At 42.3% G+C, this 14,640-nt stretch overlaps 1 protein-coding gene across 4 annotated transcripts in view; it reads left to right on the top strand.

Moving 5' to 3' along the window:
* GALNT10 (polypeptide N-acetylgalactosaminyltransferase 10) overlaps nt 1–14,640 on the top strand; it is a 129,244-nt gene that overhangs the window by 78,076 nt on the left and 36,528 nt on the right. For all 4 annotated transcript variants that reach the window (XM_033927749.1, XM_033927748.1, XM_033927750.1 and 1 more), the window contains one exon: nt 13,804–13,989. In XM_033927749.1, the coding sequence (XP_033783640.1) occupies nt 13,804–13,989 (186 nt within the window). The remainder of the gene's footprint in view (nt 1–13,803; nt 13,990–14,640) is intronic.

The following is a 14,640-nucleotide window of genomic DNA, read 5'->3' as shown; positions in this document are numbered from 1 at the left end:
TAGATTGCGAGCCCACCAGGACAGATAGGAAAAAATGCTTCAGTACCTGATTGTAAACCGCTTAGATAACTTTGACAGGCAGTATATAAATACCTAAAAATAAATAAATATACAGTAAACCCCCGCAAATTCGCAGTTCGCAAATTGCAGACTCGGTAATTTGCGGTATTTTCCGACCACCTCTTCCTGGCACTAAAGTCATGGTTACAACAATCAGGAGCTGCTTTGACACGCTATCTGGCGTATCAAAGCAGCTCCTGATTTGTGTAACCCTGACTTTAGTACCAGGAAGAGGTGGTCGGAAAATGTGCCTGGCTTCGTAAGTACAATTTAAGCACCCAGCTGCCCTCTCCTGCCTTCGATCAGCTGAAAAACCGTATTTGCGGTTTTTCAAAATTCGCAGGTGTTTCTGGAATGGAACCCCTGCGAATTTTGGGGGAGTACTGTACTAAGGTGAAAACACAATAGTTGAAACTGTATGAGTCAGAACTAGTCATCTAGTGATTTTTTTTCTTTTTAACCAAATCCTCAATTGTGGCTCACAAGTCATGGCTATGTGAATCCATACTGGTAAAAAGCAAGAGAAGGTAACCAAAACCCTACATGAGTAAAATCCAAAAAAAATCAAAGTAGGGATAGACCAAATAATATCCAACAACAGGTGATAAAAATAAAATACTTATCTTTTAAAAAGCCCTGACGTGGACTGTTTTTCAGTGGAGAAAACTGCCTGCTTCAATGGTCAACAATATTCTTTTTTTTTTTATATATATCTTTATTCATTTTTAAAATATGGAAACAAGTGTACAATATATCAAATCATAATATACATTCTTCACTTGAAATTCTACAGTCATCTTATACTATAAATTACCTCCCATCCCTCTCTTTCCAAATATACTTATAATTGCCTATCACATTTTTCATAAAACCCACCCACATATACATACTAAATGGGGATAAATACAATTATTTATTATAGTAATTTATTAATGGTCCCCACACATCTTTAAATTTCTTAAAATAACCTTTTCTAATCGCCAATGTTTTTTCCATTTCATACACACGACACACCGAATTCCACCAGAAACAGTAGTTTAACCCTCTATAGGGTCAACAATATTCTGTTTTGAATCCTTGACGCTGCTGAAAGGTTATACCTAGTGTCCGTCATGGATTAGATGCTATTATAACTGCATATTCCATATTTATTATATATTAATATTCAATAGAATATTGTTGACCCCCTGAAGCAGGCGCATATTGTATCCCCCGGTTGTTGGAAATAACTTTGTTTTTGGGGGGGTTCATACTGGTGCCTGGGTTATGCCCCTTTTCTACTTGTGTTCTTTATTTTGCTTGATTCACTAATGAACTTCTCATAAGCATTGTCCTTGTTTGCTACATCGAAGTCGTTAGAAAAAATGTGCTGACCCCTGCCAAAACATGCAAAATGTAGAGTGTGTGCTTTGTTGGTAATTAGGAAGCTGGTAATCAACTTAATGGTTTCTAGAAGATGGTTAGGCATTTTCTAAAGCTGCTCATCCTTCTGATGTGTACCATCTTAATGTTAATAACAGCTACAGGAGATGGCTGTTGAAATTAAAGTTTGTTGATTTTTAATTGGCTTGAAAAGCTGGATTTGCGATGGCTCATATTTTTCCCATTCTATAATAGCACTAGCTTAACTTTTCGCCAAGGGCATACATTCAATGTAAACCAAGTCAGAGGGTGAAACAAACCTTAGTCACACCTTAGTGCCCTGGACTACTCATAGGTTTTACCCCGATCCTCAGCCACACCACTTGGAGCTCAAAACAATCTCATTGCTCCAAGCTTTACGTCACTGGATCGTTTCTATTGCGATATTTATATTTTTCAAATTTTTCTTAACTTTTGTGTATTCTATATGTGTAAAACTTCAATATTCACATTTTAAGATAATTTTAAGCATATCACTTAGCTTAGTCATGTGGTCTTTTAACCCCCCTGCCAAAGACCACATGACTAAGCTAAGTGCTATGCTTAAAATTATCTTAAAATGTGAATATTGAAGTTTTACATACATAAGTTTTACACATATAGAATATACAAAAGTTAAGAAAAATTTGAAAAATATAAATATCGCAATAGAAACGATCCAGTGACGTAAAGCTTGGAGCAATGAGATTGTTTTGAGCTCCAAGTGGTGTGGCTGAGGATCGGGGTAAAACCTATGAGTAGTCCAGGGCACTAAGGTGTGACTAAGGTTTGTTTCACCCTCATATTTTTTCCATGCATTTTCTGAGAACCAGCTTTATTTTATTTTTTTTCTCCTTTGCCAGTTGCACAGAATGTGAAAACATTAAAGGTATGAGCAATATTTCTACTTAAGACACCCCGGCTGTGGCAGTAACAGCTCCAATACTGTTACCTCTGTGGCCGGTGCTAAAACCTGTGCTACGGCTAAACGCCGTCCCAAACCACTGTATTCTTAATAGATATTCAACTGACTCTCTCTCTCTTTGCACACAGTGACTCCCTGTGCATGCTTCAGGCTGCAAGTGTTTGCTAATCCAGAACAACTGAACTAGACACATCTCACTGTACCCTATTGCCTTAGTCTTCTCTTCCTTGTTGTTAATTGTTAGGTATGTTACCATGTAACCTGCTCTGTGGGCTCCTTTGGGAGGATGGGATACAAATTGAATTAAATAAATAAATAAAACAGTATGGGAATTCCCCACGCCTGACTTGAACCCCCTCGCCACATATCTAAAATACAATGCTCCTTTTATGAAGGTGCGTTAGGGCCTTAACTGTCCAGCTCTCTTCAATGTCCCCTCTGAAATTCTTAACAAACTGTGTACAATTCTGGAGACCACATTACCGTAAAGATGTGCTGAGAGTTGAGTCGGTTCAGCGAATGGCCACCAGGATGGTCTCGGGGCTCAAGGATCTCTCGTATGAGGAAAGGCTGAACAAATTGCGGTTGTACTCTCTCGAAGAACGCAAGGAGAGGGGAGACATGATTGAGACATTTAAGTGTATCACTGGTCGTCTCGAGGTGGAAGATGATATTTTCTTTCTTAAAGGGCCCTCGTCCACAAGAGAGCATCCGTTGAAAATCAGGGGCGGAAAATTTCATGGTGACACCAGGAAGTATTTCTTTACCGAAAGAGTGGTTAATCATTGGAATGAGCTCCCAGTGCAGGTGATCAAGGCCAGCAGCGTGCCAGATTTTAAGAATAAATGGGATGCCCATGTCGGATCTCTAAGAGGGTAGAGCTAAGGGGATTGGTCATCAGAGTGTGATCTTTCAGAGGGTTAAGGGGGAGGGTCAATAGAGTGGGCAGACTTGATGGGCTATGGCCCTTTTCTGCTGTCATTTTTCTATGTTTTTCTATAGTAATTCGCTGCATTTTTTTAAGATTCTACTTACTATAATTTCACTGACTATCTACATATTGTAACTCGCTGATTGTCCAGCTCTCTTCAATGTGAACCGCCTAGAAGTTACAAAATTATGGCAGTAAAGAAGAATAAAATTATTATTATTATTAATGCACGGAATAACACGCGCTAGCCACTACCGTCTCCTCTTGAGCAGGTGGTGCTAATCCGGTGCGTGCGCTAAAAACGCTAGCGCACCTTCGTAAAAGGAGCCCACAGTGTCTTATATACTGCAATTTTCTGCAAGGAATATATTTTGTTTACAACAAAATTTACATCAAGTTTTAGAAGTTACGTTTTTAGAATAAAAGATGGTTGTTAGGAGGAAAGGAGTGGAAGATAAGAGAATGGTTATATCTGCCTGCACACGTTTACTTATATCAAGAGGACATCATCTTGTCATCTTTATTTCTTGACCAGGACAATCTAATTTAAAAAAAAAAAAATCCTTATTTCTGAAATATTCTTGGAAACGCTGGAGCTGCTTAACAGGGTTCATAGACAGCCCCGCGAAAGACAAAGGTGCACGCCGACAACTGAGTGCAAGACGGAGGCGCGCGCCGAAGAAAAATTACAGTTTTTAGGGGCTCCGACGGGGGGTTTTGTTGGGGAGCCCCCCCAGTTTACTTAATAGAGATGGCGCCGGCGTTATGGGGGGTTTGGGGGGTTGTAACCCTCCACATTTTACTGTAAACTTAACTTTTTCCCTAAAAACAGGGAAAAAGGGAAGTTTTCAGTAAAATGTGGGGGGTTACAACCCCCACAACGCCCCCACAACACGGCGCGATCTCTATTAAGTACCACGCCCCCCCCCGTTGGAGCCCTAAAAACAGTAATTTTCTGTGGTGCGCGCCTCCGTGCTGCGCTCAATTGTCTGCGCGCGCCTTTGTCCCGGCGCGCTTTTGACCTGACACCGCTTAACAGTCCAAGAGATATTTTGCAATTTACCCTCTCACGGATCAGTCGATCCAAGTGCATCTTTTCCTTCTCGGGTCATAGCAAAATTGGAATCCATATCCATAGAATACGCCAAATCAGATGGATAGTTCTAAAAATGTAGTACTGAATGTTCTCTGGACTCTGTAATTTAAAAGTATTCTTTATGATTGAGAGGATCACGGAAAAGGGTATTTTCGTCCTTTTACATCACAAATATGCATTTAGTTTGTGCTTTAGAAACAAACAGGCTTGGTTGGTTTTGTCATTTTACATTTATTTGGTGTTGGGAAAGGTGACAAGAGGGCATCCGTTGAAACTCAGGGGTGGGAAATTTCATGGTGACACCAGAAAATATTTCTTCACCGAAAGAGTGGTTGATCGCTGGAATAGTCTTCCACTAGAGATAATTGAGGCCAGCAGCGTGCCAGATTTTAAGAAAAAATGGGATTGGCACGTGGGATCTTTTCACGGAGGGAGTTAGGGGGTGGGACATTGGTATGGGCAGACTAGATGGGCCCGTGGCCCTTTTCTGCCGTCAGTTTCTATGTTTCTATGTTTCTTTGAAGAGACTTGACCATTGTGCCATTTTGTGTCAATTGGCTTTATATCAGTGGTCTTACAATTTAAGTGTACCTATAGGCAGAACTTGCATCTTTTCAGAGTATGAGCACAAATTAATAATTTCACCACTGTAAAATGCATTAGCAATTTGGCTTTAATATCCAAACCTCACTAGGGAACAGCAAATTAACTAGCACATTTAAACTCCCTCCATTAGAAACATAGAAATAGACGGCAGATAAGGGCCACGGCCCATCAAGTCTGCCCACTCCAGTGATCCTCGCTATCTATCTTTGCGGATAGATCCCTCATGTCTATCCCATCTGGCCTTAAAATCCGCCACACTGGTGGCCTCAATAACCCGAAGTGGAAGACTATTCCAGCGATCAACCACCCTTTCAGTGAAGAAGAACTTCCTAGTGTCACTGTGCAGTTTCCCGCCCCTGATTTTCCACGAATGCCCCCTTGTTGCCGCGGGACCCTTGAAGAAGAAGATGTCTTCTTCCACCTTGATGCGGCCCGTGAGATATGTCTCGATCATATCTCCCCTCTCTCGACGCTCCTCGAGTGAGTAGAGCTGCAAATTCCCCAACCGCTCCTCGTACGGGAGCTCCCTTCTTTCTTTTTTTCTGCTGCCCCATTTACATTAATATTAACATGCATTGCTCCTATTGCAGAAGCTTTTTGTTTATTAATAGAGATTAAGCTTTGTTTATAGAAGCCATGGGATCCATTACTTGTAAGAAAGCTTGTATTGTGACCATAACTGGGTTCTTTGGCATTTAGAGAGACATCTGATGGATTTGTACAAACTTTTAGAATACATCTTAATGAAGTATTAAAACTATATCTTGCACATAAGATTATCTTTTTTTTATTAAAAATCAGTGCACGGTAGTTTGCCCATCACTGATGGATCCATAGTCTGTTATTTAGAAAAACATGGGGGAAGCCACTTCTTACCCTAGATCAGTAGCATGGTATGTTGCTACTCCTTGGGTTTTGGCCAGGTACTAGGGACCTGGATTGGCCACTGTGAGAATGGGCTACTGGACTGATGGACCATTGGTTTGACCCAGTAAGGCTATTCTTATGTTCTTATGTACCTACCAGGATCTTTTAGGATCAAGGTTCAAGGTTTATTAATATTTGATTTATCGCTGAATCTGTTTACAAAGCGATGTACATAAGTAAAAGAATAAAATACAGTGGTACCTCGGTTTACGAGTGCACCGGTTTGCGAGTGTTTTGCAAGACGAGCAAAACATTCGCAAAATCGGCGCCTCGGAAACCGAGCGCGCTTCGATTTGCGAGCGCCCCCCCTGCGAACCGGCACCTTCCCCCCCCCCGCGATCCAGCACCCCCCCCCCCGCCGCCATCGGGCACCCCCCCCCCCCGCCGCGACCTGAGGTCCCCCCATCCCACCCGAACCCTCTTCTTACTTTTCTGTAGCCTCTGCAGCGGCACCGGCACCAGCATGTCCTGTGCGTGGTGCCGGTGCCTGAAGATCTGCTTCCTGTGCAAGGCCTGAGAGTTCACGAGATAGCTTGTAACTACAATCCTATGCTTTCACCACAGTATGAGGGTTCAAAACGTTTTAGGCCATTGACAGGTTACAAGTAGAACAATTCTTATCCTTTCTATTTTCCTCTCCTTATTTTATAGTTTCTCCACCGCTGTGAACCTCCCTCAGCTGCCAATCTAAATTGATTCTCTTCCTTTCACGTCCTCTCTATGTTCATAGCTATTTTAGTTTCTTCCTCAAGTTCACCTGGAAACTCCCAGTCTTGATTCTGCTCTCCCTCCTTTGACTTAGCAGTGACTGTTTAAATCTGCAGAGTGTGACCCCCCTCACCCTAGCCTCTTATTTGCACCATGAGATGCTGTTTTGTCTGCCAAGGAAATTGGGTTTCATTATTATTCTTCTCCTTGCCTGTGAGATGGTGTAAGTCTGCTCTAAGCAGACAATACCCTCCTCCTAGGGTCCATGACAGGTTTTCCTTTAACTCAGGAGTTTGGGGCCATCCTGGTCTGCTGCTAAGAACTTCCCAGCTTAGAATTCACCATTTAGAGGGGATTGTTGGGACTTCCTCATTACAATATCATATAGTATTTTAGAAAGAATGTTCACATTCCAACTTCATTTCCCCCCCAGTGAGAGGTTGCAAACTGAAAAAACACCATGAATTCCTTCTCTCACACCAAGCAGCATCATGGGGTAAAGACCTAGAACAATTACTTTCGCCCTCTACTTATGAGGAATTTAGGAAACGTCTAAAAACACACCTGTTCCTAAAACATCTTGACGACTGATCCACTTATCTCTTTCCTCTCAATAGCGACCTACTGTCCTTTTGATCACTTTTCTCCTCAACAATGAATTTCCTGTCTAATTACTTCTCTTTCTTCTTCCCCTCTTGAAGTCAGTCAATTTGTACCTTTGTAACATAGTAACATAGTAGATGACGGCAGATAAAGACCCGAATGGTCCATCCAGTCTGCCCAACCTGATTCAATTTAAATTTTTTTTTTTTTTTTCTTCTTAGCTATTTCTGGGCAAGAATCCAAAGCTTTACCCGGTACTATGCTTGGGTTCCAACTGCCGAAATCTCTGTTAAGACTTACTCCAGCCCATCTACACCCTCCCAGCCATTGAAGCCCTCCCCTACCCATCCTCCACCAAACGGCCATACACAGACAAGTATGTCCAGTAACTGGCCTAGTTCAATATTTAATATTATTTTCTGATTCTAAATCTTCTGTGTTCATCCCACGCTTCTTTGAACTCAGTCACAGTTTTACTCTCCACCACCTCTCTCGGGAGCGCATTCCAGGCATCCACCACCCTCTCCGTAAAGTAGAATTTCCTAACATTGCCCCTGAATCTACCACCCCTCAACCTCAAATTATGTCCTCTGGTTTTACCATTTTCCTTTCTCTGGAAAAGATTTTGTTCTACGTTAATACCCTTTAAGTATTTGCTTAATCTTTTGTAAATTTGCTTAATCTTTTGTAAACCGCATAGAACTTCACGGTATTGCGGTATATAAGCTGTTATTATTATTATTTTTATTATTATTCAAATGAGAATCAGACAACTAAGAATTAGTGAATGACACGGGGACAAATTTTTCCCCGTCCCTGCGGGAACTCATTTTCCCATCCCATCCCCGTAAGTTCTTTTCCTGTCCCTGCCCCATTCCTGCAATCTCTGTCCTCATCTGCACAAGCCTCAAACACTTTAAAATCATAAGTGTTCGAGGCTTGTGCGGTTAAGGTAGAGCTTACAGGAATCGGACAGAGACAGTGACAAAACTCGTGGGGATGAGACGTTGAAATTGAGTTCCTGTGGGGACGGGGACAAATTTGTTCGTGTGTCATTCTCTACTAAGAATGTCTGAAGTTCCTCTATAATTTTAGAGCAGTATCTGCTGACACAGAACCTGTTCTGACATGGTGAAATGGATGTCTATGTAGAACCACATGCAGTAGGAATATCTATTTTATACACAAACCCATCCAAAATATGGACAGAGAAACAGGCACAGAGACATCCATTTCACAGCACATGAATATGTGTTGTGCAGTAGAATATAGACATCCATATTGCTGTCCCCCAATGCCCCATCTCAAATTTCCTTCCCAACTCCCTGTACTTTCTGATCCCTTTCCTGACACCCAAAACCCTTAAGGCGTGCCCTCACCCACTCCAAACTACCCATGCAGTAGATATCCCATTGTAGTATCCCTGTTGGAAGCCAGAATCCAAGATGGTGTCTCTGCCTTCTGGACAGCAACTCCAATAGTTGGAACCTAAGGACAGTATTGGTCAGACTTCTATAGTCTATGTCCCATAAATGTCAAAGAAAATTTAATCCTAAATGAATAAGGTGTATGACTGTTGGGAAGACTAGCTGGACCATTCAGGTCTTTATTTGCCATCATTTACTATGAACATAAGAACATAAGAAGTTGCCTCCGCTGAGGCAGACCAGAGGTCCATCTCGCCCAGCGGTCCGCTCCCGCGGCGGCCCATCAGGCCCATTGCCTGAGCAATGGTCCCAGACTATCCCTATAACCTACCGCTACTCTTATCTGTACCCTTCAATTCCTTTATCCTCTAGGAACCTATCCAAACCTTCTTTGAAGCCTTGTAACGTGCTCCGGCCTATCACAGCCTCCGGAAGAGCGTTCTATGTGTCCACCACCCTCTGGGTGCCCTCTGGGTGCCCTCCCAGGCAGCAGTGGAGAGGGATCAAGAGTGCAACAGCTGTTCTAGGGTATGGTTGTATATAGGGGAGATCAGAAGACTTGGGAAGGTTGGGAAGAAGATTAGAACTGTTGGAGGGCAGGATTGGAACATGGAATTGGCTTTGGGTTTGGGGGACAACATCACAGAATATGGGGTTATGTGGGGGTTATGTGTACAATACAGGTAAGGCAGTTTTGCAGTGAACACAGAATAAGTGTCAACAGTTACTGACCTTCTCACCAAGGGTCCCTTGGACATTCCTAGCAGTGGGACTAATCCTGATGTTGACCTACATGGACATGACATTCCTTCCTATTTTGCAGAGGAGAATGAGTATCCATATTTTTAGCTCACTCAAGTCCCACCCAGAACATGCTCAGACAATGCCAAACGCATGTTCTTCAGTTTTAGATGTTCCTATCCTGGCTTTGTAAAATCAGGATTTGAATACCCATACAATATGTCTAAGTGCCAGTTTCTTAATTTCTAAAACATGACTTGTGCTTCTAAAATAAAAACCATATATAAATATAATATACATACATACACACACAATATTATATCTGTTTATACTGTATGTATCGTGTGTGTGTACGTGTATCCCACTGCTTTTTGAAGTTTATCCAACTTACCTAACAACTTTAATTAAAGAAAATTGTCTTGGCAATAAAATCACCCAGCATGACTAGCTGCTGTAATATAATATTTTTAAAAGTTCTATCAAATTTTCAATGCATTTTATGCTCTATAGTGTAACTTTATATTTTTTAATGTTTGAAATCATTCCATCATGATTAAGGTAAACTAATAACACACCAGGAGAATGTGTTCATATGAAGATCACTGCACACCCCAGGTATATATATTCCTGAGAGCTACATTCAACAGCTCAAGTCTTATTGGATTCATAAAATATTTTTTATTCCAAAAATGCAATTTGTTTATTGATATTGTAATATTTACTGTTGTTCTTTAAAGCCATCCATGCCTCCTACCTAAAGCAAAATTAAATTCTGCCAAGTGTAGGAAGGATAAATTTTATGGTAAAATTACTCTGTTTTAATGATTTCAGGTAGGCTCACTTCAGTAAAAATAAAATCTGTTTCTACTTAAAGCAGTAATGACTTCATGTAGCAAAAATAAAATTTGCAAGTATTGCAGCATTTATTTACAGAAATTGTGAAGTGCAAAAGTTCAAAAGTAAAAATAAAATCAGCCTCATAAACAGAATATTGTGATACTTAAAATGATAAAAACAGTGGATAAAACAATAAACAAAACAAACACAATAGTTAAGTCAAAAGCCTGAGGAAAAAAGAAGAGCTTTTAGAGTCGTCTCAATCTGTAAATAACCATCCTCTACCTGCAGTTGAAAATGCAGAGTTCCTAGCCACTACTAAGAAGCATTCTACCAATGAAGTGAAGGTTCTACTAAGTAAGACCCTTATGAATGCAGAGTAACATGACATATTAAAACTATTCTAGTAGATCTGCTGAACTGCTATATATCTTTTGTTATCTAGGAGCTGAGAAAAAGATCTAAGAACATAAGAATTTGCCGCTGCTGGGTCAGACCCGTGGTCCATCGTGCCCAGCAGTCCTGTGATGGTCCCCAGGTCAAGACCAGTGCCCTGAGACCAGCCCTACCTGCTTACGTTTTGGTTCAACAGGAACCCATCCAACTTTGTCTTAAATCCCTGGAGGGTGTTTTCCCCTATAACAGCCTCTGGAAGAGCGTTCCAGTTTTCCACCACCCTCTGGGTGAAGAAGAACTTCCTTACGTTTGTACGGAATCTATCCCCTTTTAACTTTAGAGAGTGCCCTCTCGTTCTCCCTACTTTGGAGAGGGTGAACAACCTGTCCTTATCTACTAAGTCTATTCCCTTCAGTATCTTGAATGTTTGGATCATGTCCCCTCTCAGTCTCCTCTTTTCAAGGGAGAAGAGGCCCAGTTTCTCTAATCTCTCACTGTACGACAACTCCTCCAGTCCCTTAACCATTTTAGTCGCTCTTCTCTGGACCCTTTCGAGTAGTACCGTGTCCTTCTTCATGTACGGCGACCAGTGCTAGACGCAGTACTCCAGGTGAGGGTGCACCTACAGCAGCATGACAACCCTCTCCGATCTGTTCGTGATCCCCTTCTTAACCATTCCCAGCATTCTGTTTGCCCTTTTCACTGCTGCCGCGCAGATGGCTTCATCGTCTTGTCGACCAGTACTCCCAAGTCTTTTTCCTAGGGGGGTCTCTCCAAGAACCACCCCAGACAGCCTGTATTCGTGCATTACATGCCATTACCTTTTTTTTCTCCTTTCCCTTTTTAGCCTGTATTTTTAACACCATTCAGCTTTTTCAGACCTAATGTGCAAACTAGTAGCCCCACTTTGATGAGATCATTAGAAACTAAGCTGCCAGCTGTTCTCTTTGCTATGAGAAATATTTGCATCTTCCCAACTCGACTGAGTTTTTAGGAAATTGTACATAAAGAGTTGAAAATGTCTGCCCATCTGTCTGGAGGCAAATTAACTCTTGGAAAAACTAATGGAATGGAACCCAATTTAGCAAGGGGTAAACACATTAAGTTCATACATGGGCAAAATCAGACTTAGGGTTCTAAAGAAATAGTTCTCCAAAAATAGGAAAGGTAGTTCTAGCACCTGCAGCATAGAAATGTTGATACATTGAAATATAGCTGATAGAGAATTGCTTCTTTTTATCTTCATTTCATTTATTTGATTTGCTATATACTACAAGGGTGACTCTTAGGGCCGGATTCTGCAACCGGTTCGCAAGTCGGTGGCCGCCTTAAAAGCGGTCGCTGATCGCCTGTCAATAAGTCCAGGGCACCGGTTACAGAATCGCTCCAAGATAGGCGGCTGAAATGTAGGCCCAGAAAACCCAGGGCTACATTTCAGCCACTTATCTTTGCCATAGACAGCAGCAGCTGATCGTGGCAGGGGCATTCCCCCTCCCCCATCAGCTGAGCGGCAGGGATTCCTCAAAGCTGTGATTCTGTAACTAGGATGCACTGGGGAGGAACCATAGGAGGGACTTTAGGCACCTGGGCCAACTGGAGTCTTAGACCTCTTTCCCAGTGCATTCCGGGATGTACTGGGAGTGGCCTAAAACTCCGATTGGCCAGATCCCTATGGCCTCTCGGAGCATCCCTCTGGCTGGCCTTCCATTAAAAGGCATGGAGAAGGTTTTGGGGGGGTGAGTGTGTTAGTAGAGGGTGCCGGCAGGAGGGACTGGGTTTCCCTCTTGTGGGGGCCGCCAGCAGGAGAGATTAGGCATCCCTCCTGCTGGGGATGTTTGGGGGGGGGGCTGCCGGCAAGAGGGATTGGGCATCGCTCCTACCGTGGATGTTAGCAGGGTTGGGGGCGCCGGCATGAGGGAGTGGGCATCTCTCCTGCCAGCTGACTTGAGATTGGGTATGGGGGTTCCCTGCCACAGCTGATCGCAGCAGGGGAATTTCCCTCTCCAAAATCTGCTGAGCGGCAGGGACTCCCTAATGCTGCAATTCTGTAACTGGCGCCCAAAACTCGTGGCTTTGGAGAATCCCTGGCACTCTGCTGGGGGAAGGGGGAATTCTCCTGCCGCGATTGGCTGCTGTGGTCTAGGCAAAGATAGGCAGCTAAAATGTAGGCCTGGGTTACCTGGGTCTATATTTCATCCACCTATCTTGGTGTGATTCATGGCTGGGTACTGTTCAAGATGCAGAGGACCAGTCTGAAAGAGACTTGGAAGATGGGGAGTCTATGCCTTTAAGTATGTTATCAAATTTGGTTTCATTGTATTTGTTCTCAACCAATGGAAGGTTTAGAGAATCACTCCATGCAAACTGCCCCTTCTCTTTCTTAGGTGAGAGGGACAGATACACATGCATAGGGGTTAGAAAGAATTTCATGAGCCATGCTCCATATATTTTTTAAATGGTCGTTTTAAAGAGATAATGGTCCCAATAGTTCTCTGTCTTACTGCAGTAAAGTTATATTTTCAACTTGTAATTCATAAGTAAATGGCTCTGATTCCTTAATTAACTGGCTACCAGGAAAATGGTATTCAGTGACAGTCTCCCTCTTTCTCAACCTCTTTTCCTATTCACTATAACCAGAATATACTGGGTTCTAGCTATTAGACTTTATTTGAATGGTGTTCGTGTTAAAATGCACATTTATATTCTAATTATTTTTGAAGTACAGAGGTTTTAGAGCTGTTTTTCATGGATTTCCAAAAGAATTGGCCATTAATGAGCTCACATTCTACTCAGCTCGCATTTATTTGTACCAAAAGGCATAAAGGCCAGCTGCTCCTCTAATTCATATTCATTTTATTATGTTCCACAATTTAATATATAAACATTATTAACCCAAACGATTGTTTCACTATGCAATATTCATCCACTCAAGTCAACCCAAATAGCATGTGTATGAATCAAATGGAGTGCTTTGGAATATATATTTCTACCTTAATTATCATGAGTAAGTTGTGACTATTTCAGTGCAATACGTCTGAGAATACCAATAGAATTATCCTAAATACAGCGCTAAATTATCAGATTTTACAAGACATAGAGAGATTTGAGATTGCCTTTTTAACTATGTAAATTTTTGTTCCTTCAGAGCATCTGAAGAAGCGTTTGGAAGACTATATGGTTCATTTTCCCAAGGTGAAAATTGTCAGAACCAAGAAGCGTGAGGGACTGATTAGAACTCGAGTGTTGGGTGCCACTGAAGCAATTGGAGATGTCATCACATTCTTAGATTCTCACTGTGAAGTCAATGTGAATTGGCTACCGCCTTTGCTAGGTAAGGAGACTTGGTGAAGTATTTATCTGACAGGTTTATCTTTTTTTCACAAGGGTGAGCAAATTTTTAAGCTTCATTGGAAGCAATAGCTGGATAAAGGGGTGCCAGTCAGTGGTATGGGGGGGGCCTCCTTGATCCCAGTGGATGTCTTGGATATGAGTGGGAAAGGAAGGTAATGTCTCCAAATGCCAGCAGAGGTCTAGGGCTATCCACTAGGTCATAAGAACATAAGAAGTTGCCTCCGCTGAGTCAGACCAGAGGTCCATCCTGCCCAGCGGTCCGCTCTCGCGGCGGCCCATCAGGCCTAATTGCCTGAACAGTGTCCCTGACTAATTTTGTAACTGCCTCTAATCCTATCCCTATTACCTACCTCTACTCCTATCTGTACCCCTCAATCCCTTTGTCCTCCAGGTACCTGTCCAGACCCTCTTTGAAGCCCTGTAGCGTGCTCCTGCTTATCACATCCTCCGGTAGCGCGTTCCATGTATCCACCACCCTCTGAGTGAAAAAGAACTTCCTGGCGTTTGTTCTAAACCTTTCCCCTTTCAATTTCTCTGAGTGCCCCCTTGTACTTGTGGTTCTCTTGTACTTGTGGTTCACCTAAGCTCAGGCCAGAATGTGAGTGAAGTGGAGGAAAACAAGATCAAAAAG

Source organism: Geotrypetes seraphini, chromosome 18, assembly GCF_902459505.1.
Source record: "Geotrypetes seraphini chromosome 18, aGeoSer1.1, whole genome shotgun sequence".
Classification (NCBI taxonomy): domain Eukaryota; kingdom Metazoa; phylum Chordata; class Amphibia; order Gymnophiona; family Dermophiidae; genus Geotrypetes; species Geotrypetes seraphini.
This window is presented reverse-complemented; position numbering and strand designations above follow the sequence as displayed.